A 27,565-nucleotide genomic window follows, 5' to 3' on the forward strand; every position below is an offset into this window, starting at 1 on the left:
TGTTCTGAGCCTTAGAATAATATATTATACCAATCATGTGTAGCCTACATGTCTTTATTGAAATAGCCTTATTCTGATGGCAGTTTCATAGAGAAAAGCATTCAGTCTATTATTGGCAGTGACAATGTGTGCTTTGTTTTTCTCTTACATTATACAGACAGTCCACGGCGAATGACACGCAACCAGACCTGGGGTCCCACAGGTCTCTTCAGCATCAGGAATGTGACCTTGGTGTCTTGATATGCAGCTGCTCCCCACACCGGAAGCTCCAGTCCAGCACCAGAGGGGCAATTATAATAAATGAAGTGAGAACACCGCACACCTGTGCTCGGGGCCCCGGGGACCAGACAGGCAGGTCTTGGAAAGAAAGGAGGGGGTGTCATCCATCAGAATGAGATTTCCACAGCAATCTATGCAGCAAGTCTGGGCATAATGGAACCTAAAACACATTGCTCTGTTACCAACTTTACTCTCATTAGATTGTCTCTTGTGACAGTAGAAGGGTTAATCCTGACTTTCACCTGCGCTGCAGTACCAATGGGACCAAGCCAGGTATTACCAGGCACCATATACTTCTTAATTAACCCTCTGTAGTTTGGGTTTCTCATGCATAGTACTCTACAGATTCAGTAAACTTGGGGGGGAGATAAAAAAGGGGCAGTACGATTTTTATGTACTTGTGTGTCTGATGGGTCAATGATTTTGTGATAGCTATGCCTGTCCTTGGCCTTTATTTCTGGACATTAGTACCTTATTTTTTAGGACTTGTTAGCTTGGACTTCTTGATGCCCTTCTACTTGTATAGTACTAACATAGGACCCCACTATGGCACTTTAATTTTTTTCTCCAGCGGTACTAGTATATTGACAGCAGGAATAGCAGGGTCTGCTGCACTATGTATGCGGTCCAGAATATAACCTAAGGATTTGTTGACATCTATTTAAAAATTGCATAATTTTGGGAGCATTTACATCTATACCATCAGTGGGAAAGGCAACTGTTGTTAGTTATTTAGCATATCTCTTATATAATTCATTACAGCAGGCTTGGCGGGATGCACAACAGCAGGTGCCCTTTAAGCTTCACCATGTTGTCATGCTGCTGTGGAGTTTTCCCTAATTCCCTTCTGTTCTACTTTGTTGACAGGTAGAGGATTTCCTTTGTGATCTGGCACTGGGATTCTTTAATCTCTGGTGGTTGACTATGTCAGTGTATGTTTGACCTGGCTGTCATGGTGAATGGCTGGTAGATCCACCAGGGTTGTGTATGACCCAAATAAGGAAAATTCCATGTAATATTGCCATTAGAATTACACAAGACTTAAATAATGCTTTAGTGCTGTAAATATGTCATACAAAGATCCTGATCTAGAGTACTGGCAGGGCTTGCAACCTCACTCCGTATCAGTAGAGAGTACAATTGTTGCTTAACCTTTTACACTCCATTAGTAAGCTTCAGGATGTTGGATGGGGTTATTATTGCCATCTAGCGCAAGGGTATGATTTACCCAATCATATTTTTTTTCACAAGTTATTGTTACATTTGGCATGTAAACAGTAACTTAAAGGGGTTGTCCACTTTCAGCAACTAATTGCTATTGTTTTTATAATGAAAATGTATAAAATGTTTCAATATATTTTCTGTATAAATGCCTTACTGTTTTCTAGATCTCTGCTTGTGGTAATTCTTTTGGAAGCTTCATTGTTTTACTTTCTGTGGATAAACACCAATCCATGGCCATATGGTTATAAAACACAGTTGTGATTACTCTTTGTCATACCAAAGAGCCGAGGAACTGTGTGACATCACATGACCATGAACCAGTTTCTATCCACTGGAAGTGGAAATTTATAATATTATATTAAAACTTTATTACTATAGTATATAAAAAAAGAGTTGATTTAGGACTGGCACTATCCCTTGGCATGTGTCAATATATGTGATATGTGGTTTACTTGAATGAGCTAGATTCCCAGGAGTGAGACCAGTGTATATAAGAGGAAACTATGCATAATTACACAAAGAGCAAACAGCATGCCCAACATACATGAATGGCAGACCATTTTGCACAACTTGTGCTTCCTTGGATTCACAATGCCTTACATGGAAGGGGATAACTGTATAACTAAGTAAATATATATTCCCTGGATGATAAATTTGGCATAGTATAAGACTGTGTAGTTGGTCTACGTTAATCCAGAAAACTGTGCCAAAGGTTTGGTGCAATTGCATAATCTTTGCTGCACTGACTTTTTTTTAATCAAAAACACATACCTTTTGTCAGAAAAAGCATTATTGAATGTGGCACAAGGCATTTCAGACAGTTTTTTGCCACAAACTATGTATCACAGGTGACCCCGTGATCCAGGTCTCGGATCGCGGGTACACCCGTGCTCCACCACGTGCCTGCTGCTGCCCGGCTCCAGATCGCTACTTACCCTTCCCGGCTCCTGTTGGCTCCGTCGTGGTCCCATCCAGGCTGCAGGTCTGCCTTCTGACTAGGCCTCGCGCTCCCGCTGCTAGGGCGCGCGCGCGCCTACTCTCTAACAATTTAAAGGGCCAGCGTCCTCCTTATTGGCGCTAGCATTCCCAGCTCTGCTATATAGCCTGGTGACTCCCAGAATCCCCTTCCGGATCTTCAGGTCATTCTGCTGAAGAGAAAGCCTCCGAGTGTTTCCAGACGCTTCTGAGTTTCCTGAGCGTTTCCAGACGCCTCCGTGTTTCCTGAGCGTTTCCAGACACCTCCGAGTTTCCTGAGCGTTTCCAGACTGATCCGAGTTTCCTGAGCGTTTCCAGGCGCCTCAGAGTTTCCTGAGCATTTCCAGACTGATCCGAGTTTCCTGAACGTTTCCAGGCGCCTCCGAGTTTCCTGAGCGTTTCCAGACGCCTCCGAGTTTCCTGAGCGTTTCCAGACGCCTCCGAGTTTCCTGAGCGTTTCCAGACGCCTCCGAGTTTCCTGAGCGTTTCCAGACGACTCCGAGTTTCCTGAGCGTTTCCAGATGCCTCCGAGTTTCCTGAGCATTTCCAGATGCCTCCGTGTTCCTGTGGTGTTCCCGTTTTCCTGTGGTGTTCCTGTGTTTCTGTGGTGTTCCTGTGGTGTTTCCGTGTTCCTGTGGCGGTCCTGTAATCCTGTGAAGGTCCTGTAATCCTGTGAAGGTCCTGTAATCCTGTGGTGGTCCGGTTATCCTGTGGTGGTCCGGTTATCCTGTGGTGGTCTGGTTATCCTGTGGACTTCCGAGGTCCTGCCAGCCGTCCTTCAGAGGTCCTGCCTTCCCGTGGTCCTGCCTTCCTGTGGTCCTACCTACCCGTGGTCCTGCTTACCCCTGGTCCTGCCTACCCGTGGTCCTGCCTACCCGTGTCCCTACCTTGGCTGTTATCGCGGGCCTGGTGCAATTGCATAATCTTTGCTGCACTGACTTTTTTTTTAATCAAAAACACATACCTTTTGTCAGAAAAAGCATTATTGAATGTGGCACAAGGCATTTCAGACAGTTTTTTGCCACAAACTATGTATCACAGGTGACCCCGTGATCCAGGTCTCGGATCGCGGGTACACCCGTGCTCCACCACGTGCCTGCTGCTGCCCGGCTCCAGATCGCTACTTACCCTTCCCGGCTCCTGTTGGCTCCGTCGTGGTCCCATCCAGGCTGCAGGTCTGCCTTCTGACTAGGCCTCGCGCTTCCGCTGCTAGGGCGCGCGCGCGCCTACTCTCTAACAATTTAAAGGGCCAGCGTCCTCCTTATTGGCGCTAGCATTCCCAGCTCTGCTATATAGCCTGGTGACTCCCAGAATCCCCTTCCGGATCTTCAGGTCATTCTGCTGAAGAGAAAGCCTCCGAGTGTTTCCAGACGCTTCCGAGTTTCCTGAGCGTTTCCAGACGCCTCCGTGTTTCCTGAGCGTTTCCAGACACCTCCGAGTTTCCTGAGCGTTTCCAGACTGATCCGAGTTTCCTGAGCGTTTCCAGACGCCTCCGAGTTTCCTGAGCGTTTCCAGACACCTCCGAGTTTCCTGAGCGTTTCCAGACTGATCCGAGTTTCCTGAGCGTTTCCAGACGCCTCCGAGTTTCCTGAGCGTTTCCAGACGCCTCCGAGTTTCCTGAGCGTTTCCAGATGCCTCCGAGTTTCCTGAGCATTTCCAGATGCCTCCGCGTTCCTGTGGTGTTTCCGTTTTCCTGTGGTGTTCCTGTGTTTCTGTGGTGTTCCTGTGGTGTTCCCGTGTTCCTGTGGCGGTCCTGTAATCCTGTGGCGGTCCTGTAAAGGTCCTGTAATCCTGTGGCGGTCCTGTAATCCTGTGGTGGTCCGGTTATCCTGTGGTGGTCCGGTTATCCTGTGGTGGTCTGGTTATCCTGTGGACTTCCGAGGTCCTGCCAGCCGTCCTTCAGAGGTCCTGCCTTCCCGTGGTCCTGCCTTCCTGTGGTCCTACCTACCCGTGGTCCTGCTTACCCCTGGTCCTGCCTACCCGTGGTCCTGCCTACCCGTGTCCCTACCTTGGCTGTTATCGCAGGCCTAGTCGCACCTGTGGAGCGACCTGGTGGCTCCCCGTCACAGCAAGACCATCCCGCTTTGCGGCGGGCTCTGGTGAAGACCAGGAGTCCACTTAGACTCCACTCCCGGGTTGCGGCTAGCATCGTTATTCCCCGCAGTGGTCCAGGGAGTCCACTGACTTTAGTCCCAAGGGACTATTCCCATAGACTGTGACAGTATGACAGAATTGTAGCACAGATTGATAAATTTGAATGGGGGAAATGTATTGATGCTTGTGCCAAATTTTTTTTTTTGTCAGTTAATTCCAAGTTTTTTTGGTTTGCACCTGCTATGTCACAATAAGGTTGTTTTCCAGACCCTCATCATTTTTGGTTCCTAATGTGGTGAAGGCTTTTGTTTGACGACAGGTCACCTCATCTATTTATATTATTTGGCAAATTGTTTGGTGCACAGTTAGGCCAGGCAAAAGCAAAAACTTCCACACTCTTTTATAAATTTAGTTTTTAGGGTTCTTTCTTAGTGCTGTGCCACAAAAATGGTTGTGTGCCACAATATTGATTTCAATGATAAAGACTGCCCTTTAAATTTGCCACAATATGAACAATGTGCCACACATAATACATTCCCTCGATAGTGAAGATGTATCAATCTGTCTATGGCAGAATTTTGGTGTAATTGGCAACTTAAATGTGCCACATGTATTGAAGGTTTTAGACCATTTTTAGGCCGGCAGCACACATGGCATTTTGAACCCGTTTTTGGGCCGTTTTTAAGCAGTCCGTTAAAAACGCATGCGGTTTTTGAAAATGCATCTGTTTCTGACCCGTTTTAAATAAGATAATTGGTAAAACCGGTTAAAACAGCCCAAAAACGGATTCAAAATGACACGTGTGCTCCCGGCCTTAGGCTGTGGCTTCATTAAAAAGAGGACATGCCTAGACAGAAAATAGCCTATGTACCAGAAAATTCAATATTGTGGTATAGCAAACAAGACCAACTAATAGGATGTGCAAAGTAGGACTCACCAGTCTTATACTGCACCAGATTAATCACCCAGCATCAGATACAGGGATTAAATTGGGCAACAGATAACTGTCTAATTCACTCAACACTGTTCTTAAAAAGAACACATTAATACATCTCCCCAATAATAAGTGCATAATTAATACTCTATGTACATCAATATAATGGGAAAAGAAACACCTAGGAAAAAGTAGTGGAATAAACTATTACCAATAATTATAATTCATTATATCCCCCACTTGATAACAGGGGGTCACAGATTAAGTGTGTTATGTTCTGGTAATTTTGCTGTAGAAACTAACCAGCACCTGGCACATATGTTATGGCTGGTTATAATGATAAGCAGAGCTCTAGATTACATCACTAGTAGTCATGCATATCATATCTACATTAGCCATGCCATGCAATATCCTCATCTATTGTTTGAAGTTATCCATTATTTCATAATAGGATGAAGCTTACAGTATTTAATGACAGCCTTCTCTGAAACGCCTGCTCCACTACTTAATGTATTTACGGGTTCTGAGAAAATAAAAGTTTATTTCAGAGCTCCTCAACCTCAGTCTACTGTGAAACTACAACTCCCAGCAAGCATTGGCGGCGTCAGGCAAGTAGCTGGAAAGCCAAAGGATACAGGAATGTAATTCTATAGTTTCTACTGCATTTAGGAAGTGTGTCTGGTCCCTAAATGGTTAACAACTACTTCCAGCAGCAGCAGCAAACCACATACCCTTACACCTCCCACTCCTGTCACATGATTTCTAAATTATCATGTGTCTCTTTAACCCCCTAGGCCCCAGCAGCTGCTTTCTTTTCAACGGCAATCATGTTTCCTGCATTCTCCCTGGTGGTTTTATGCTTTTTGGGAACAGTCCTGGCAACAAATGGGACCCGACCTAACATTATCCTGCTACTGATGGACGACGTGAGAGCACAGGCGGGCTGGGGTCACACTTTTTACGTTATTCAATCATTTATAAAAGTTGAGGGTTTGCTCTGCGAGGAGCAGAACTTTCCAAACTGCAGTGCACTTATCTTAGCTGATATTGTGACTTCTCTTATAGCCATAAAGCACCAGCAGTTTTCTAATAGGGGGAAGTAACAACTGCTCTGGCTTGTATGTTTTCATGATTTAGGCTAGGTATCCTATGTGTCTTACCCTCTGTGTCTCTTTGTTTGGGAACAGAGTAGTTGTGGAGTTACAATTGGGCTGAATTGCCCCTGAAAGATTTGAGGTCCGTGATTATTCCTGTGAAAAGTTTTTCTATCCAATAATAACACTATATAAACAATAGTAATTTGTTAAAACTTTGTGTGCCCTACAGATGGGATGGGGAGATATCGGTGTGTTCGGAGAACCCTCCAAAGAGACCCCTAATATTGATCAGATGGCATCAGAAGGCATCCTGTTCCCAGATTTTTACACAGCCAATCCTCTCTGCTCTCCATGTAAGTGTGTCAACTATTATGTGAGATGTAATAAGCACGTACATTGTAAGTGATGGATTTCCTTAGCATTAAATAACTCTTGATTGTAAGAGTGGAATGTCGGGGACCGCCAAGTCACCCGACTGAAATGTCGGCACTGCCAGACCAAGTCAATTAATGAGGTGCGGACAGCACACAATACTTGGGACCGGGTAGAGAAGACTATTTTGGTGGTGCACTGCTGTAAACGCCAGGTAAATAGTCCATGCAAATAAAGACAAAAGATAGCAGCACTCACCCAGGAATCTTCTTTATTCTGTTTTTTGCATGTGACAGGGAGGTGCAGCACAAGAAAAACTTCGGCGACGGGCCGTTTCGCGCACTCCTGCGCTTCGTCAAGCCGGCTTGAAGAAGCGCAGGAGTGCGCGAAACGGCCCGTCGCCGAAGTTTTTCTTGTGCTGCACCTCCCTGTCACATGCAAAAAACAGAATAAAGAAGATTCCTGGGTGAGTGCTGCTATCTTTTGTCTTTATTTGCATGCATTAAATAACTCTGTTTGCCCTCCAATTCTGGTTGAAGTGATATTGCATTTTTGAAGATGGCTGCTTCCCCAAATATTGGGTTCCATGTCCTTTATAAATATCCACCTTCCCATGATAAGGTTGTGGTGTTGCTCCATATAAAAATATAGCTACAAGGGACAATGCACAACCCAATATAACCCTTACTAGAAATTAGTTATACAGGTTTTATAATAAATGCATATCAGTTATAGTAAATAAGGGTACACCGTTCCGCACCGTACACCAGGAAAAGTTAGAGCCTGCTATATCTCTCTGCGAGTGTGGTATGCGGTATGCACCCAAATACTTATAATTGTGATGATGTAGCCAGTTTATAAGTTTGCATTGTAATAGTCAGCCCAGAGTAGATAAGGGAATCACAATGTTACATTCAAAGCTGGTTATAACCTTAAATATTTATCGGACCAATCAATGTATATGAGGTCTTCCAGACTCTCTGCTACAACAGATATGGAACACCTTGCCTGACCCTTGTGTTCACTAGGAAATTATATACTGGCTTATTCACACCACGGCTACACTAAATATGATACTTAAATGGTTCAACTCAAGCAGATGTTTTTTTTTTTTATTTTATGTTTTCCTGTTCCATTAAAGAGTAGGCATATCCATTTTCAATGAACAATTTGTGCAGAAGAGGTTTGTGGAAAAACAAAACGGATGGCACTTTGATGGTTGCTAAGATACATTCTAGGGCACCAGAAAGTTCACTGCAAAGCCTTATGGGAAAAATAAAAACAAATAAAAGCAACAAGGATGCAACTTGGCCATGAAAAACGGACATATTGAAACAAAACATATGTCACACGGTTGCAAATTGGCCATAGCAAATGAATAAAAAATGCTTGGTACTCCTGGCCGAGAAACTGCATAGTTGTGTGAATATAGTGGCAATATTCCCTGCGTATAGAAATTGGAATTTGCCAAGAAAGCAGTTGCGGACCAAAGCTATTTGAAATGTGTGGCAGGCATAATACTTTGTGAGGCATATTCCTCAGGGGAAGTTTATTTATCTTTATGGATTTTCCTCTGTACCTAGTATCATCTTATATTTTGTAAAGAAATGTAAACGTTTGTTCCTTCACAATGTTATTTTTCTGTTATTGTGTAGCCAGAGCCTCTTTATTAACCGGACGTCTTCCCATCCGAAATGGTTTTTATACCACAAATGACCATGCCAGGAATGGTAAGAACAGATTGGTTCCGCTGCTGTAAATCTATAAGTTAATTTATTAATTAGAAGTTTTATTTTTATTCATTAATTCATGTAAATATTCAGAGATGCAGTAATTAAGATTTTCATTAATTACAAGTTATCAAAGTGGAAATATGTGAATGTGAGTCCTCCTGTTCACAGCTTACACACCACAAGAGATCCTGGGTGGGATACCTGATTCTGAGGTGCTGCTACCGGAACTGTTGAAGAAGGCTGGATACATCAACAAAATTATCGGCAAATGGTAACATTCTAGGTTATACATAGCATATAGAATTGCGGACATATACCCTTTCTTTATGATCAGCGGGGGCTATCCTGAGAGTCGAGAGACCAAAGGTCTGGTTTAGGCCGGTGTCCCAGCCAAGTGATGTGCAAGAATTTGCAGTTCATCCTGCATAACTTAACAGGAAACTGTCAGTAGGTTTGGAGCCCCTAAGCCTCAAGCATGCCTTCATGCAGCAGGAGTTTAGGGTCCAAAACCTGGGCACTTTAAAGCAAATCTATCATAAGAATGAACCAGGGACGCTTACTCACAGATCCAAAAAAGTCACCAGACCCCTGACTCTTTTACCATATGGAAGCTCTGGAACTAAGCTAAACCCCAGCTACATGAAGGCATGCTGACTGTTAAAGGGGCCTAAACCTGCTGACAGGTTCCTCTTAAATGGTGCTTGCTCCCTGCACAGTCGGTAAAAAATTAGAAGACTTAATGGGGGGGAATTTATTGATATATGGTGCTAAGTCAGTTTTTGATGCCCAACTTTAGTGTTTTTTTGGAGTGATATTTTTCATACTGTAATCAGAAATTACAAACCACATCCATGAAGGGGTTTTGAAGTTGGTAACCAAAATAGTATCGGGAAACAACAAGTGTTGATGGCCCTCAGGTGTATAGCTGTCTGGCTAATGACAGCTCAAAGGTGGCTAGTAGTCGGGATACAATAAAAATTTGTGGCCCATTTATTAGTTGGGCCACAACTGTCTGTGAGGGCTACATACTTCGGGGGCCGGGCTAGTAATGTGGGTGGTGCAAGTAGTAAGCATATACTAAAATAGCCTACACAGAAGTCACTCACGGTCTTCTCCATCGGTTTTCCTGCATGTTCTGTGCTATCTGAGGTTGCACCTATGTTATCGCAGGCCGAGGGTTCAGCATGGCTGCTTCACTCCTAATAGAGACCTGCACTGCTGCTGCACTGGCTCCTACTACCCTGCCCCAGGCTCTGGTAGGCAATCGCCCATCGGCGAGTCCTCTCTCCATTCTGCCGATCTGATATTGATCTAGAAAGGCTGGTAATATTGTGTTCTTGAAAAAAAGAATAAAAGTATCATCCTTTGTGAATGTCTGCTAAGATGGCTTAGCAGAGAAATTGAAAAGGATTTGTAACCTAAATATTCAGTGAAACTCACTATAAAGTAATGTAATAAAATATGCAGTTCTTAAAGTGGTATTCTCGTCTTGGCATTCACATTAAATTTCATTAATCTGCCATATATATACATTTCTGCAATTAGATGCTATTAAAAAAAATGTACCTGTGAGAAGATAATTTATCATAAATGTAGTAATATTATCCCTTAGAAACAAGCTTGTGTCTTTGGATATGGCCACCTCTGGAGGGATTGAACAAAGAAACAAAAGGTTTTTGTATATAAAATGTCTGGGAGTTACTGCAGGTCCCATAGCCGTCCTGTGTTAGTGATTGCTGAATCCATGTGGTCAGGCAGCATCAATAGTAATAACATCGAATTGAAGAAATGTCGACATATGGAAAATGAATTAAATTAAATGTGAATGCCCTAATGGGAATACCCCTTTATTAGCTCTGTTTCTTTTCTTATATTGAAATCTAAACTTGCAGGCATTTGGGGCACAGAAGAAAATATCACCCTCTGAGCCATGGTTTTGATGAATGGTTCGGTTCTCCAAACTGTCATTTTGGACCTTATGATAATGTTGAACGTCCAAATATACCAGTGTACAAGGACTGGGAGATGATTGGAAGGTAACATATCAACTCCACTGTAAGAATTAACCCTTTTAATGTGATTGTTTAATGTGAACACTGCACCATGTTCCAAACAACTAGTGTCATCTATTAGTCAGAGCAGATACAAGTCTAGAAGACTGGAGGAATTGGCACATCACATGGACAATTCAAAATGGTGTAATACTTTATTTAGCAGTGTTACAATTGCTCCCCTATTCCCTCCAGGTTACAGGTTATTGATGGAGATCTCTTTAAATGTTCCTCTACTCCAGCATCTGCTAGTTCTGACATCACATATATCATTTACATGACTGCTGCAGCCCATCACTGACCTGATTATGATTATACCATCAGATACAGCATATGAAGAGCATGGCCAATGACTGGTGCTGGGGTTCACCTGAATAATGCATGTGACATCATTGCTACAGGGCTGGCAAGGGCTGCAGCAACAGGACATTTGAAGCTGGTATTACACTAAAAAATCTAGACAACCTCTTAAAAATGACTCAATCATAAAGATTATTAAAGTTGAAAAGATAACGGTATTTTGTATTTTTAGCTAGTTTTCCCTTTTTCATACTCATTTCCATTGTTTTCCCTTTCCGTCTAGATATTATGAAGACATATATATTAATCACAAGACTGGGGAGTCAAATTTAACTCAGATATACTTACAGGTACTAATCTAAGACCTTAGTACATATTAAGATTGAATGTTTAGGTTTTATAGGTCTGGGGGATTTCTAGTGTTTATCGCTTGAGATATTATTGTCATGGAATACACAGGTGCAACTGTGGCTTTTCTCTGTAATGTTGAGGGATGTAGATGTTCAATAAATATTATACTCAGGGTACATCTATTACTAAGGGTGAATTCACACAGCGGTATGCCGCGCCATGCGCTGGAGAGGAGGTGATTCCTCCCCCCTCCATAGGAAACAGCGGCGCACATCCGCACACTTGCGGAAAGATAGAGCAGGCTCCGTACTGCCGCCAGGCCACCATTGCCTGATATAGGGACATATATGTGGCTACAAATACATCCCCATAGACGGTGTCTGAATCTAGGCTAACAGTGATGTCTGTTGTCTTGGTTATAAATACAAATTCTGAAAGTGGCTCACATCAACTTTGATTTGGGTATACAAATATGTAGGTGCGGTTGGAGATGGTCTTCAGAATAAGGTGTCGGACAGCGAGTCTGATGTAAGGTGCATGATTTTATAAGTCCACGCGCCCAAAGAAAACAATATGAACATACCCTAATAGAGTACTGGCATGTTCAGATTTTTGAAATCTTGGAAAGTGATGTTTTACAATCCACACCACAATAAACTTCTCCTTTGTCATTATATTTGCCAAATCTAAATCAAAATCTGTGGTGCATCAAATGATGTCAATGAAGGGTTAACTGCAGGTTTTCACCTGGAATTTGTTGCAGATTCTGGTGCAAAGATGTGTTCACCATGTGCCTGATTGTAGATTCCAGACACATAACGCATGTCTATAACACTCACTGAATTATGATTTTTTTTTTTACTTTGTATTCCTTCTAATTGGTTGACTTTCATCTTACCATCAGGAAGCCATAAAATTTATTAACAAGTATGGGAATTCTGGCCAGCCATTCTTTATGTACTGGGCCATTGATGCCACTCATGCGCCTGTCTACGCTTCCAGCAGCTTCCTTGGAACAAGTCGTCGAGGACTGTAAGTTATGTGCCCATGTGATAAAACTCTATATTATGAGTGACTTTTTCTGCCATAGCCATACATGGACTTTGCCCATTGTAATGTTACAGTTTTCTTCTGTAGCACTATTTTAATGTATAATTGAAGGCTATTTTATGAACAGTCACAGTCAGTAAGAGGCTCCTTTAGAGGCACAATAATAACACTTTGTAGCTTACAAACAGTAGCACGGTAAGGCAATCTGTAATATGGGACTAGAGGAGAATTTTATAGGACAGTGGTGGAGAACCTATGGTACGGATCCCATAGGTGGCACTCAGATCCCTTCCTGTGGGCACCCAGGACATCACCACAAAGGACTATCTTCCTGCAGTCTCAGACTTGCTGTGCACAGAGGTATTTTAAAGTGACAGTGCTATCTGGGATTACTGGAGGAGTGGGAAGGTGTGGACAGATCTGGATTATCATTGTAGGGGACCCTGGAGGGAAGCTACAAAGATCATCCAAATCTCTCATAATTTCTTCTTTTTGGTGTCCTCAGGGTGCTGATATAAATGGAAGTTGTAACAGAGCATGGAGCATAAATCACAAATTACATTTCTGTGTTGGCACTTTGCGATAAATAAGTGGGTCTTAGTTGCAGTTTGGGCACTCGTTCTCTAAAAGGTTCGCCATCACTGGTATAGGAGATGATAGGTAGATTGTTGATAGATAAATATGAAAGATGATAGATTTATAGATGTATAAATATAAAGTAGATTATATATAGATAGCAAGATAGATATGAAAGGTACTGTATATATATATTTATATATATATATATATAATATATATCGGTTGATAGATAATAGATAGCATGTAGATAGAAGATATATAGATAAACAAAAAGTTATACTGGTATACAGATATGAAATAGACAAATTATAGGACATAGATAAATAGATAGATAGACAGGAGATGATAAGGAATTTCACCCTGGAATTTAACTAAGGGGTATTAAAAGAGCAATACATCCTCTGCCCACAAAAGTCTACATGCAAGGGGCCCCTTTAGGACAGGGGGGCATGGGCAAATGCCCAGTTTGCCTCCCCCTATTCCGGCCTTGATTGAATGGATAGAAGAAAACACATTTTTCTATATTCTTAATCTTAAAGGGGTTGGCCACTTTACCTCAGGTTTTTTTTTATTTTAATGTGTGTAAGTGTGGGGATAGCATGTTAGGTAATTTATCAATACAAAAAACCGAATAATTTGGAGAAGCACTTGCACCAAGCAATGGGTGCAGGCCTTCTGAAGGTTTTATCCAGATCAATAAAATATGATGAAGCAGCACTCCTCATTGAGAAAGTAAAACATTGCCTGTGTGAACACTGGTGGAATAAAAAACACATTGTTTGAGGAGTTCTGCTTAAAGTATTTAATTGATCAGTAATTTATAAAGAAGTTTTGACGCTTTCTTGATATGTAAAGTGAAGCCTCCTGTTTAACTCATCAGCCAGACATTCCTGTCCATAAAATGGCGCAGATGGTGGGTCATGTCATCTCTGTCATATCTCTGAACAATTGCCCTGCCAGTACCTTATGATAGTATTCAAGAGCAGTTGTTCTAGGAATGAGAGAGATGAAATGACTCTCCCCCTTCCCTATGCGGCCATTTTATGGACAGAAATGTCTGGTTGATGAGGTAAAAGAAAGGAGGCTTTACTTTGCATATCAAGAAAGCAGAGCAGAACTTTTAATAAATGTATATTGGTAAGTTACCTAATATCCTGCCCCCCACACTTGCACACATTACAAAAACATGAGGTAAAGTGACCAAGCCCTTTAAGTAGCGACACAGACTATTGGATGTTACATAGCTGATATACAGTGATATATAGGTACGGAAAGTATTCGGCTCCCTTTAAATGTTTCACTCATTGTTTCATTGCAGCCAATTGGTAAGGTCAATTTTTTTGCTCTTTAATGTACACTCTGCACCACATCTTGACAGAAAAAAAATAATTGAAATGTAGATATTTTTGCACATTTATTAAACAAGAAAAACTAAAATATCACATGGTCAAAAATCTGCTCAGTATTGAGGAGAAGCACCTTTTGAGCTAGTATGAGTCTTCTTGGGAATGATGCGACACGTTTTTGACACCAGGATTTGGGGATCTTTTGCGATTCATCCTTGCAGATCCTGTCCAGTTCCCTAAGGTTGGATGGTGACCACTGGTGGAAGCCATTTTCAAGTCTCTCCAGAGATGCTGAATTGGATTTAGGTCAGGGCTCTGGCTGGGCCAGTCAAGAAAGGTCACAGAGTTGTTCTGAAGCCACTGCTTTGTTATTTTAGCTGTGTGCTTAGGGTCATTGTCTTCTTAGAAAGTGAACCCTGGGCCCAGTCTGAGGTCCAGAACACTCTGGAAGAGGTTTTCATCCAGGATATCTCTGTACCTCCAGTTTATCTTTCCTTCAACTTCAACCAGTTGTCCAGTTTGTGCAATTGAAAAACATCCCTGTAGCATGATGCTGACGCCACCATGTTTCACAGTTGGGATTGTATTTGGCAGGTGATAAACAGTGCCTCGTTTTCTCCACACATAACGCTTAGAATCAACACCAAAAAGTCACATTTTCGTTTAATCAGACCAGATAATCTTATTTCTCATAGTCTGCGTGTCCTTCATCAGGAGAGGAGGCTTCGGTCAGAACACTCTGCAATAGCTCTGATGGAGAGCTTCACTGATGGTTAACTTTGAGTAACTTTCTCCCATCTCCCTACTGAATCTCTGGAGCTCTTCTGGGGTTCTTCTTTACCTCTCTCACCAAGGCCGGGTTGAGGAAGAGTCATCACAAACATCTTCCATTTAAGGATTATGGAGGCCCCTGTGATCTTAGGAACCTTTAGTGCTGCATAACTTTTGTAACCTTGGCCAGATATGTGCCTTGTCACAATCCTGTCTCTGAGCTCCTTGGGGAGTTCCTTAGACCTTATGATTCTCATGTCCTACATGCTCTATGAGCTGTGAGGTCTTGTATAGACAGGTATATGCCTTTCCAAATCAAGTCCAATCAGTTTAATTAAACAAAGTTGGAGTCCAATGAAGGAGTACAACCATCTCAAGGAGGATTAGAAGGAATAGAACAGTATGTGAGTTAAATATGACTGTCACAGCAAGGGGGCTGAACACATGACCATGTAATTTTTTTTTTCTTTCAAAAAGGAGTGCAGAGTGTACATTAATGAGCAAAATAGGAACTTTTTTTATCTTACCAATGGGCTGCAATGAAACATAGAGTGAAAAATGTAAAGGGGCCTGAACCCATTGTAGCTTTATGACTTAACCTACCCTAGGTATGGAGATGCAGTCCGTGAAATTGACTTTAGCATAGGAAAGATTTTGGACGTTCTAAAGACCACAGGAATCGCCAAGGATACCTTTGTGTTCTTCACATCTGACAATGGAGCTGCACTCATCTCTGCTCCAAACCAAGGTACTATACTTAAGATTTTCTTGAATACAAAATAATTCAGCTTCCTATATAACTTCTCTTTTTTCTGTATGTCTTTTTTTTATTATATTCCAGGCGGTAGTAACTCCCCTTTCCTTTGTGGGAAGCAGACAACATTTGAGGGTGGTATGAGGGTGCCTGGCATTGCTTGGTGGCCTGGACATTTGGCCGCTGGTCGGGTGAGTTGTTGTGAAAGATAAGTGCAGAACTTAATAAAAGAGCAGCACCTAAATCACAGAAGAATATTTACTATCTTGATGGTATCCATTAGGCTACTAGATTGTAGTGACAAACTATTATTTGGATTGCTTGTTATTAGCTTTTCTAAGGTCTCAAATGACAAATTTAACTGTCAGGAAATACAATGCAGAAGGAAAGTGACCACATGTATGTTTCTTACAGATAACAGTATGTGGCCATTCATTCTTTACTTCATTAGAAAACTGCAAGCAAGTTTTTCTTTGATTCTGGACTTTCTTACTAGTTTAAGAAATTGTGATGAATAATAAAGGGCTATTCCGAAAAATTTGGCTAACAGATTTAGACATTTGACATTCCAGATCATTGCTATTAATTTGACAATATATTACCTTATTTACTGATATATTGATTACCTCTAATATGCATCTTCCTACCACTGCCCTGGGACTCCTGCCAGATTTTTCAAGATTTGGAATTTTCAATCAATAACCGGGACAAGTAGAAAATTTCAGACCAATATTGTGAATACATTGTTAATGTTGAGAAGTGAAGCCCTTCTACCATAAAGCAACTGGACAGCTTTTTTTTTCTAGACACAGCTCCTTACTTATTGGTATAAAAGTTCGGTCCCATTTACTTAAAGAGAACCTGTCACCTGCAACCTCCCTCCACTTATAGTACCTTCTAGATGTCTTTATACATGTTCCACTGATGCCTCTATCCATGGGATTAGAGCCACCATTCCTCTAAAACAGTGATGGCAAACCTTTTAGAGACCGAGTGCCCAAACTACAACAAAGACTCGCTTATTTATCGCTTTTTTAAGTGCCAATACAGAAATTTAATTTATGATTTATACTCTTCTCTGTCAGTTTTCATTGATACCAGCACTCTGAGGACACCAATAAAGCAGAAAATAGTCCCAGGTACAGCTGTCACTTTAAAATAGCTCTGTGCACAGCAAGTCCTGGGATGTCTCGGACTGCAGGAAGATACCTGGAGTCATCTCTGGTGATGGCCTGAGCGCCCACAGAAAGGGCTCTGAGTGCCACCTCTGGCACCAGTGCCATAGTTTAGCCATCACTGCTCTAAAAGATATTTTTATTGATGTTCTTTGTTCCATTAATGGAGGTGGAGAGCTGCAGTATACCTACTTTATACACCACCTCCTCACTGGGGTGACACTGCTGAATGAGATAGACATGTGACTCTCTGAAGACCCTTCTGGAGGGCAGCATGGGATTGATTTTTCTTCACATAGCCAGGTCCCTCTCAGCCACCACCTTTCTGAGGGAGTGGTTAATGACGTAGCAGTGCTGAGTCACACACAGCCCCTGTCTGTGTGTGTGTGTGTGTGTGTGTCTCTCTCTCTGAATGTTTGAGCAAGGGATTGTGTACAACTTCCTACCTATCTTTCCTACAGTCCCAGCAGGGGAAGTAAGGAAAGCTGTGTATTAGTGTAGTTAAATTTTGGCAGACAGTCAATAAGTCCTAGTTCCATATAGCTGCATGTCGCAGCAGAGTGACAATCAGGAAAAAGTAGGAAGGGAAATGCAAGTAAAATGTAATATGCAGGACCCCAATAATATCATTTAACTCGCATCAGGTGAGTTGCATATAAGTTTAAAAACATATTTTTTAAAGTTGCAGCCATGGAAAGGAGGCATTTAGGAATAAGGGCAATGTTTTTTAATAAGTTTTCCTATGTCAATTCTATTGAAGTCTAACAAACCCCTTAACATTTTCCTTTTTGCTTTCCTATTTCCTATTTATTTCCTAAAGGTGAGCTACCAGATAGCAAATGTCATGGATCTGTTTACAACAAGTCTGGTCCTGGCAGGACTGGACCCTCCTGTAGACAGAGAAATAGATGGCATTGATCTAACTCCTGTCATTCTGGATGGCAAAGAAATTGAGAGGTTAGGCTTGCACACAGTTTTTTATTGCAAATAACTAATGTGTTACCCAATACGACAGCCTGCTTTTTAAAAAATGTTATTGTTTTTTTTTCATTATCATTTTTCAACTTATGACATTTTCTGTCATCATAGTCATTGTTTTTTGAGAGTTTAATTTTTCTAATGAAACCATTTTGATATACGTAGAATTTATTGATCAAAATACTAACCATTAATTTGGGGAAATTTGGAAAATATGCAATTCTGGCTTTTTAAAATAATTTTAATATACATATCCACTATGTGGTATAAATAATATGATAACTTTATTCTACAGGTGAGTAGTACACTTCATGAATTTGATGAAAATAGTTTTCCAAAAAAATATCATGTCATCACATTCCAAGAATTAAATTTGCCAGGGTTGCCCGTTGGTTTTCCTAGTTGTAGTCGGGTGAGGGAGCTGCATAGTTACTTGCAGCAACACCTGCATACTATGTCATGCCGTTCCTCTGATATTTGATCTAGAAGTGTTTCAATTATAGTTCAAATGGATTTTATCCCTCCCTTTGTCAGTAGAGTGGGTTTCTCTATAATTTGATGGTCTCGGGGTAAGGACACACGGAACAGCTGCACAATATACCATTCCCCATTATGTGGCTACTCATTAATGGCTTTATGATTTTGCAGTTTGACAGCAAATATGTATGGTTATTTACAATGCAGCAGGGTGGTACAATGTGTAAGAGCTATTGACAAAGTGAAGAAATAAATCCATTTGTCAATTTTTATGTACATTTACAGGGCACCTATGTCTTTGTATATCCATTTCTTGTGCTATATTCAACAGACCAATATTTTATTATCGTGGCAATGAGCTTATGGCAGTCCGGCTGGGGCAATACAAAGCGCATTACTGGACCTGGAGTAACTCATGGGAGGAACTTTCCCAGGTAAGCAGTTGTGCAGCCAGTCAGTTCTGCCCAAGATCCTGCCACCAGTCCAATCCAATGTAAATGTTTGTTACAGGGTATAAATTTCTGTCCAGGACAAAATATTACTGGTGTAACAACACATGACCAAGTAGAGTACGTCAAGCCGCTGTTGTTCCACTTGGGAAGGGACCCTGGAGAAAAGTACCCCATGAGGTAACATAATAAAATGCTCATTGTAAAAACCTTGAAGTGCCTTGGAAAAAAAGAATATAGTATACTCACTTTTGGCAGATTTATACTAGAAAAGTGGCATGAGCCACTAAAGCCTATGCCTTTAATTTCTTTAATTTATGGTGAGGCGTGAGCATCTCTATAAATTTAGACTGGTCAGCACTGGTCTGGATGAATCTCCCCCTATGTTTCCTGCAGCAATTCCTACCGCAAAACATGGCACATGTTGTTTACAGCCCATGTGTCTTTGGTTTGACTGTTCACGCACTGATGACCGTAGGAAAGGACTGCTCAAGCTACAAACTTGGGCAGGAGTAGGCCCTGCTCTGAGTTTTGCGGTTCTGGTAGTCGCCAGATAAACAGAGCCATGAAAACCATAGTCATATGTATGAGTATAGAAATACTCGGGGAAGTGTGCTGGCTACTGAACCTAAATAATTTTAACACAGAAATATAGGGGGAGATTTATCCGTGCTTCTATGCCAGTTTGGTTGCATAAAAGCACTAAAATAATGGCAAATTCTTGCACATTGCAAGAATTTGTGATTGTTATCGGGCCCACGCCACTACACATCATATGGATGAGGAGGGGGCATGGAGGCCGGTGGAGTGGGCGGGCACAGGGCACTCCTGCTCATGCCTGCATGCTTTTTAAAAACCTGCAAACTCTGTTCACAGGTTTTTACGCAGATCTACACCAGGTCGGACATGTTGTACTTTTGCCCGGCAACTGCACCGCCCGGCCTAAGCCTCTAGAGGGCCATGGCTTTTATGATACGCTGGTGCACTAGTGCCAGCCTATGATAAATTTCCCCCACAGTGTCTACTCTTCCTTGACACATAATTTTAAGTACTTGCTACTGTTTCTTTATTAACTATAACTGAGAAGGAGCTATTGCACAGCTTGTATGGAAAAACACAGTAGATAAATATCAGGGAATCAATATTAACAGCAAAAAATCAGTTTATTGCAAGATCTACTGGAGACCATAATGAGAGTGATATAGATGGGGCAATGACCTCTGGGCACCCTAGTCCTCTGGCTTAAGATCATTGTGGTTGGTAGAGTTTTGCCAAGCACATTAAGCCACTTTATGTTCACTAGGTTCCTGATATGGTTAAGGAGGTAAGACAGATCGGAGTTGATATCTTTGCATACCATGTCTCGTGTAGGGTTATGCAGATCCTCACCATATGAGGAATGTGACCCTAGTGTCTTGCTGCACAGCTGCTCCCAACACCAGACAACCCAGCACATAGCTGAAGGGTCAATTATAGTAAATGAAGCAAGTGCACTGCACACCTGTGCTCCTGTCCCAGGGGACGCCCCATTACATTGTGAAAGCTCTTAGGTAGAAGAAGGGGGTTAATCTTAAATCTGCACCTGCTCCAGATAATAGAACAGAATCATGAGGACCAGACCTGCAGCCAGATATAATATACAGTGTAAATTCAGGGGATATATGTCCTTTTGACGAGGCCAGAGTGCTCATTTGGGACCTATGCTTTATTTCACAGAATATCAAGTATTGAGTACCAGACTGTGATGTTAGGAATTTCCCCAGTGGTTCGTCAGCACAAGGACTCCATGATACCAGGGGAACCTCAACTCAACGTGTGTGACCTGGCTGCTATGGTAAGTCTGAGTAATAATTTGGTGTGTATTCCCATAAATTTGCTCTTGTGATACATTTCTATGTTGCTCAGTTTATAAACTGCAAGTGCCCTCTAGTGGCCGAAGCATTGCATACATGAATCTTTAGTACATGATCTCTGGGGCAGATTTATAAAAATTGTCAAATCGTTAGACAGTGCAAGGTGAGATTAGACAGTTTTATGCGGGACCAGATTTATCAAAGTGTCTGATGACTTGTGTAGTTTAAGAATGTCAAGTCTAGCTTTGCCTTGCACCTCATATTTTGTTGGCTTAGGTTACAGCAGAAAGATACCAGAAGAATTCTGGCACATTTGCACAATTTTTTTGTGCATCTCCCTTTTGTCATGGTGTCAGAACCTCATTATACACACCTCAGTTACTGCAGAACCTCATTATACACACCTCAGTTACTGCAGAACCTCATTATACACACCTCAGTTACTGTAGAACCTCATTATACACACCTCAGTTACTGTAGAACCTCATTATACACACCTCGGTTACTGTATAACCTCATTATACACACCTCAGTTACTGTAGAACCTCATTATACACACCTCAGTTACTGCAGAACCTCATTATACACACCTCAGCTGCCACAGAACCTTATTATACACACCTCAGTTACTGTAGAACCTCATTATACACACCTAAGTTACTGCAGAACCTCATTATATACACCTCCGCTGCCACAGAACCTTATTATACACACCTCAGTTACTGTAGAACCTCATTATACACACCTCAGTTACTGTATAACCTCATTATACACACCTCAGTTACTGCAGAACCTCATTATACACACCTCAGTTGCTTGCAGAACCTTATTATACACACCTCAGTTACTGCAGAACCTCATTATACACACCTCGGTTACTGTAGAACCTCATTATACACACCTCAGTTACTGTAGAACCTCATTATACACACCTCGGTTACTGTAGAACCTCATTATACACACCTCAGTTACTGTAGAACCTCATTATACACACCTCAGTTACTGCAGAACCTCATTATACACACCTCAGCTGCCACAGAACCTTATTATACACACCTCAGTTACTGTAGAACCTCATTATACACACCTAAGTTACTGCAGAACCTCATTATATACACCTCCGCTGCCACAGAACCTTATTATACACACCTCAGTTACTGTAGAACCTCATTATACACACCTCAGTTACTGTATAACCTCATTATACACACCTCAGTTACTGTATAACCTCATTATACACACCTCAGTTACTGCAGAACCTCATTATACACACCTCAGTTGCTTGCAGAACCTTATTATACACACCTCAGTTACTGCAGAACCTCATTATACACACCTCAGTTACTGTATAACCTCATTATACACACCTCAGTTACTGTAGAACCTCATTATACACACCTCAGTTACTGCAGAACCTCATTATACACACCTCAGTTACTGCAGAACCTCATTATACACACCTCAGTTACTCCAGAACCTCATTATACACACCTCAGTTGCTTGCAGAACCTTATTATACACACCTCAGTTGCCGCAGAACCTTATTATACACACCTCAGTTGCCGCAGAACCTTATTATACACACCTCAGTTACTGCAGAACCTCATTATACACACCTCAGTTGCTTGCAGAACCTTATTATACACACCTCAGTTACTGCAGAACCTCATTATACACACCTCAGTTACTGTATAACCTCATTATACACACCTCAGTTACTGTAGAACCTCATTATACACACCTCAGTTACTGTATAACCTCATTATACACACCTCAGTTACTGCAGAACCTCATTATACACACCTCAGTTACTGCAGAACCTCATTATACACACCTCAGTTGCTTGCAGAACCTTATTATACACACCTCAGTTGCCGCAGAACCTTATTATACACACCTCAGTTGCCGCAGAACCTCATTATACATACTTCAGTTGCTTGCAGAACCTCATCATACATACCTCAGTTGCTTGCAGAACCTCATTATGCATACTTCAGTTGCCGCATAACCCTATTATACACACCTCAACTGCCACAGAACCTTATTATACACACCTCAGTTGCTTGCAGAACCTCATATTATACACCTCAGCTGCTGCTGCAGAACTTTGGAATACACACCTGGATTTATGACAGATTTCACTCTTATAAATGCTGTAACACGTTGCAGAAACTTTTTGTGGAAATTCTGAAGCATTTCAGTCCAGTGTGGATAGACCGTGTTCTTATACATGTCAAATAATTATTTCTGATATCTCCTTTTGCTATAAAAGAGAATAACAGAAGCTGTATTGAAGGTCTCCATCCTCCCTCCTTTCCCCATTATGTTACATGTTTGGGGCTTCCTTCTGTCATTCTTGTTTATAGCAGAAAAATTGGCTGAAGTGCTATTTTTCTACTTTAAATAATGGAAGGACATGATGGCAACTAAGTTCAGACTGCAGCTCTTTCCTGTTATGCTCTTCTCTTTTATAGTTTAGATTATTCACTTATAAAAGGTCTTCCATTCCTTCTATTCCCCATGCTGGTACATGTACAGAAGGCACCTTCTAACATGTTTGCATTAAATTTTATTTACACATTTTATTTATTTACAAACATTGGAACAGGAGGATGGAGGAGTCGCTGATGGAGAGGTGAACTGGGCCTTACACATATAACTACCATTATGTACATCTCTGATAAATAATGTCCATATATGACCTAAACTTCAAAATAACATTATCATACATACAGAGAAATACACATCCATTAATAAATATACATACATATATGTACATGCAGAAATATGCACACACTCCACCGTGTTATATATTTCAGGTCCATTTCTCTTTTCTCACACACTCAGGCAAGCACTTTATGTTCAGTTATTCACACACACTTATCTCCCACATATTTACCCCCAATGAAGTCTGTCATGCATGCAGGAAGGCAATCCAGGTTGCATAGAGCTTTATTGGGGCAGATTAAGGGTAAAACGCCTTCCTCTTCATGTACACTTTGAGTCCTGCATTATCTCCTGTCAGTGGCGTAACTAGAAGCTGATGGGCCCCAGTGCAAAGTCTGTGCCGGGCCCCCGACTATATTGTATGGTTTATAGTACTAGTCTTCTCATATGGGAAAGTGACACCATAAGGGCCCCCTAAACCTATTGGGCCCAGGTGCGATCGCAACCTCTGCACCCCCTCAAGTTACGCCCCTGTCTCCTGATAGGCTTCGCCCGCTCCTCTCTTCTCACTGACTCTGACTCCTCTAGTGAAAAGAGAGAAGTAGAGCAGGCAGGCTGTACAGCAGAGGCTCTGCTGGTGACCCCACTTTTCTGGTGCATCAGGTGGTTGCAAGTCTTGCCCGGTGCTTAAAACGTCCTGGACCTATTAACGGTGACCCAGGACCACCCCTGTCTACCAGCTTACCAGGGTATGAATCAAACAATCATTGCAGTGGCTTCTATCTGAAAAGGGATTAACTTTGTGAATTAGGCTCATTTCACACCACCATTACTGGTCTATCACTTAAACCTTTAACAGCAAAACTAATGCTTGCTGCAACGCAAATTTTACCATTACATACAGAAGCATAACGGAAGAAAACCTGCTTACATGCAAGTCAATGGGAAGGTCTTTTGTGTACCGTGAGTTTTTTTCATAATGGAATAGTATAAAGGATACCACGAGCGATGGTGTGAACTTAGCCTAAATTACATTTTCTATGCTTAACAATGTAATTGCATTAAACTTAGATTAATATTTAACAAAGCTGAAAACCTTTTTTGTCCCGCAGAACTGGTCACCCCCCGGATGTGAGAAGCTTGGAAAATGTCTGACACCCCCAGAGTCAAAACCGTGGAAATGTGCCTGGCCCCACTGATGCACCAAAACCGCACAGGGAAATCTGCTTACATTGTTGATCAAGTGTTTTTTCCATGTGAAAAATGTTTAGTCAACATGTCACTTAGATCAAAGAAAAAAAATCAAAAGTGCATGCACCTCCTTCCAGATGCATTTTGTTTTTATTCTTATTGCTTTGCCTTAGCCCTCCATAAAATGCTGCATTCCCATTATGAATTGTGAGTCTGTAGAAGCCGCCATTAGAATACTATAAGGGACACGTCTCCACAAGAAGATCCATAAAAATGTATTACATGGTGTACTAACCCTTTAGCTATTAAATAGATGTCCATAAAAACAGGTAATACAGTACTAGGACTTATGAACATGGCTATGTTAGTTTATAACTACACATTGACCAGTTGCATACCTCAATAGGAAATAGTTACTAAGTTTTGTTGATACAATTTGGGGCTACTCCCTGGGGTAGTCTCAACCAATCCAGGAACACCCTTCTAGGGTATATCTGACAATATCAGTAGTGTGAGAAGCTATGTTGGGGGTAAGATGAAAAAAGCTCAATGCTGCACAACATTTTAATCTAGCATGGTGGAAAATGTTCAGACAACTTCACTAGTAACTAAGGCTGAAACTGGGTCCATTTGTATGTTGTTGAATATTTATATATTGTTTCGCTATTAATTGATCTTTTTAAATTAAAATGGGGTTTAGAAACCGAATGGAGACCTTAAGGACCACCAATGCAAAGGGAGGGGTAGTTTACAGCACAAGCCACCTATAGAGACTTATAGCCTGCCACACCTGATGCAAAATCTGTACTAAATCCCTACTGCTATTATGTTGTTCATCTCATCCTATATTGCAGTGTTTAGGCCCTCAGGAGCATTATATCCTAGGTGTGACTGCAGCTTCACCACCCATAAGTCATAATCACTGGATCCTTACCATGTACTCAGCATTTTGGAGCAAACCAAAGAACTATGTATGGTCTGTTTTCATGTTCATTGAAAATTTTTCAGCACCATAACTATTTAGTTTTTACATTTCTCAGGCAATGTGAATTTCAGGTTAGCAATTCAATTTGTGTAAATTTGTTACATTTTACATGTTTATTACTCTTTTATGCTAATACACTGCTATGGGTTTTTTATTCCTTGTGTACATGATTTGACTCAAGGATGCTTTGACCAATGTGCCTTCTGTATGATGGACTGTAGACCTGCTGGCAGGAGCTCTGTATGAATTACTGGGAGAATGATGAAATGATTACTTTGTCAACACAATTCCACACAACAATCTTGGATTAAAGTGTACAGATTGTGCAAATAATATATAATAAAAGCTTCTAGCTGCCCTGACACCTTTTTGTGTTTTAGAATTTTAATAATAATAATACTAATCTTTATTTATGTAGCACCATCAAATTCAAAATCAATTTTATGGGAACTTTATGAAAAAGTTATGTCCAAAGAGCAGACAGAGGATCAACTTGGAAAAGAAGATAATAGAAAATCAATGGCTCTCATTTTCGGGGGGGTTGGGGGTAAACTATAGCTGTCCTTGCAAGCCAGATTGTTGTGTAAAAACACATAGAAAATGCATGATGTGGGGCAGCAGCCTCCAACCCTCAGGCCGGTCCTGGGTCATGGTCTGGTGGCTGAATACTGCTGGTATATGAATCTTGGAGAAAAAAAATCAGTACTCGCACTCCTCTTCACCCTGCGGCTCTGCGCTTAGTGCAGGCAGAGGCACGTCTAAGCTCTCTGCCGCTCGCACCGGCTATGAGGTCATCAGCGAGCAATAGGGCCATGTAATACCAGAGCATACACTCACCGGCCACTTTATTAGGTACACCATGCTAGTAACGGGTTGGACCCCCTTTTGCCTTCAGAACTGCCTCAATTCTTCGTGGCATAGATTCAACAAGGTGCTGGAAGCATTCCTCAGAGATTTTGGTCCATATTGACATGATGGCATCACACAGTTGCCGCAGATTTGTCGGCTGCACATCCATGATGCGAATCTCCCTTTCCACCACATCCCAAAGATGCTCTATTGGATTGAGATCTGGTGACTGTGGAGGCCATTTGAGTACAGTGAACTCATTGTCATGTTCAAGAAACCAGTCTGAGATGATTCCAGCTTTATGACATGGCGCATTATCCTGCTGAAAGTAGCCATCAAATGTTGGGTACATTGTGGTTATAAAGGGATAGACATGGTCAGAAACAATACTCAGGTAGGCTGTGGTGTTGCAACGATGCTCAATTGGTACCCAGGGGCCCAAAGAGTGCCAAGAAAATATTCCCCACACCATGACACCACCACCACCAGCCTGAACCGTTGATACAAGGCAGGATGGATCCATGCTTTCATGTTGTTGACGCCAAATTCTGACCCTACCATCCAAATGTGGCAGCAGAAATCGAGACTCATCAAACCAGGCAATGTTTTTCCAATCTTCTACTCTCCAATTTCGATGAGCTTGTGCAAATTGTAGCCTCAGTTTCCTGTTCTTGGCTGAAAGGAGTGGCACCCGGTGTGGTCTTCTGCTGCTGTAGCCCATCTGCCTCAAAGTTCGACATACTGTGCGTTCAGAGATGCTCTTCTGCCTACCTTGGTTGTAACGGGTGGCGATTTGAGTCACTGTTGCCTTTCTATCAGCTTGAACCAGTCTGCCCATTCTCCTCTGACCTCTGGCATCAACAAGGCATTTCCGCCCACAGAACTGCCGCTCACTGGATGTTTTTTCTTTTTCGGACCATTCTCTGTAAACCCTAGAGATGGTTGTGCATGAAAATCCCAGTAGATCAGCAGTTTCTGAAATACTCAGAGCAGGCCTTCTGGCACCAACAACCATGCCACGTTCAAAGGCA

General features: G+C 41.7%; 1 protein-coding gene across 4 annotated transcripts; it reads left to right on the top strand.

The window, feature by feature from the left end:
• The first annotated feature begins 320 nt into the window (after positions 1–320).
• On the top strand, positions 321–26,047 carry GALNS (galactosamine (N-acetyl)-6-sulfatase). Of its 4 annotated transcripts, XM_072117461.1 has the most exons (15): positions 483–552; positions 5,958–6,114; positions 6,833–6,956; positions 8,631–8,705; positions 8,877–8,979; positions 10,601–10,744; positions 11,343–11,409; positions 12,315–12,442; positions 15,765–15,904; positions 15,998–16,101; positions 17,906–18,042; positions 18,872–18,974; positions 19,051–19,169; positions 20,706–20,823; positions 24,622–26,047. In XM_072117461.1, exons 3-15 carry the CDS (start codon positions 6,833–6,835, stop codon positions 24,706–24,708), a joined length of 1,449 nt encoding a protein of 482 aa, XP_071973562.1. In that variant the 5' UTR covers positions 483–552; positions 5,958–6,114; the 3' UTR covers positions 24,709–26,047. The 4 variants fall into 4 exon arrangements, with proteins under 4 accessions (XP_071973560.1, XP_071973562.1, XP_071973561.1 ...); XM_072117459.1 differs by lacking the exon at positions 5,958–6,114 and having other exon boundaries at positions 321–552; XM_072117460.1 differs by lacking the exons at positions 483–552; positions 5,958–6,114 and adding an exon at positions 6,275–6,432.
• The last annotated feature ends 1,518 nt before the right edge of the window (positions 26,048–27,565 follow it).

Source organism: Engystomops pustulosus, chromosome 7, assembly GCF_040894005.1.
Source record: "Engystomops pustulosus chromosome 7, aEngPut4.maternal, whole genome shotgun sequence".
NCBI classification, from domain to species: domain Eukaryota; kingdom Metazoa; phylum Chordata; class Amphibia; order Anura; family Leptodactylidae; genus Engystomops; species Engystomops pustulosus.

Excerpts from the sequence above, each read along its gene's own strand:
- GALNS (XM_072117459.1), top strand. The coding sequence starts at position 433 with ATGGAACCTAAAACACATTGCTCTGTTACCAACTTTACTCTCATTAGA. Across the intron at positions 553-6,832 it reads TACCAATGGGACCAAGCCAG|ATGGGATGGGGAGATATCGG; the intron begins GTATTACCAGGC and ends TGTGCCCTACAG. Across the intron at positions 18,975-19,050 it reads CATGGGAGGAACTTTCCCAG|GGTATAAATTTCTGTCCAGG; the intron begins GTAAGCAGTTGT and ends TGTTTGTTACAG.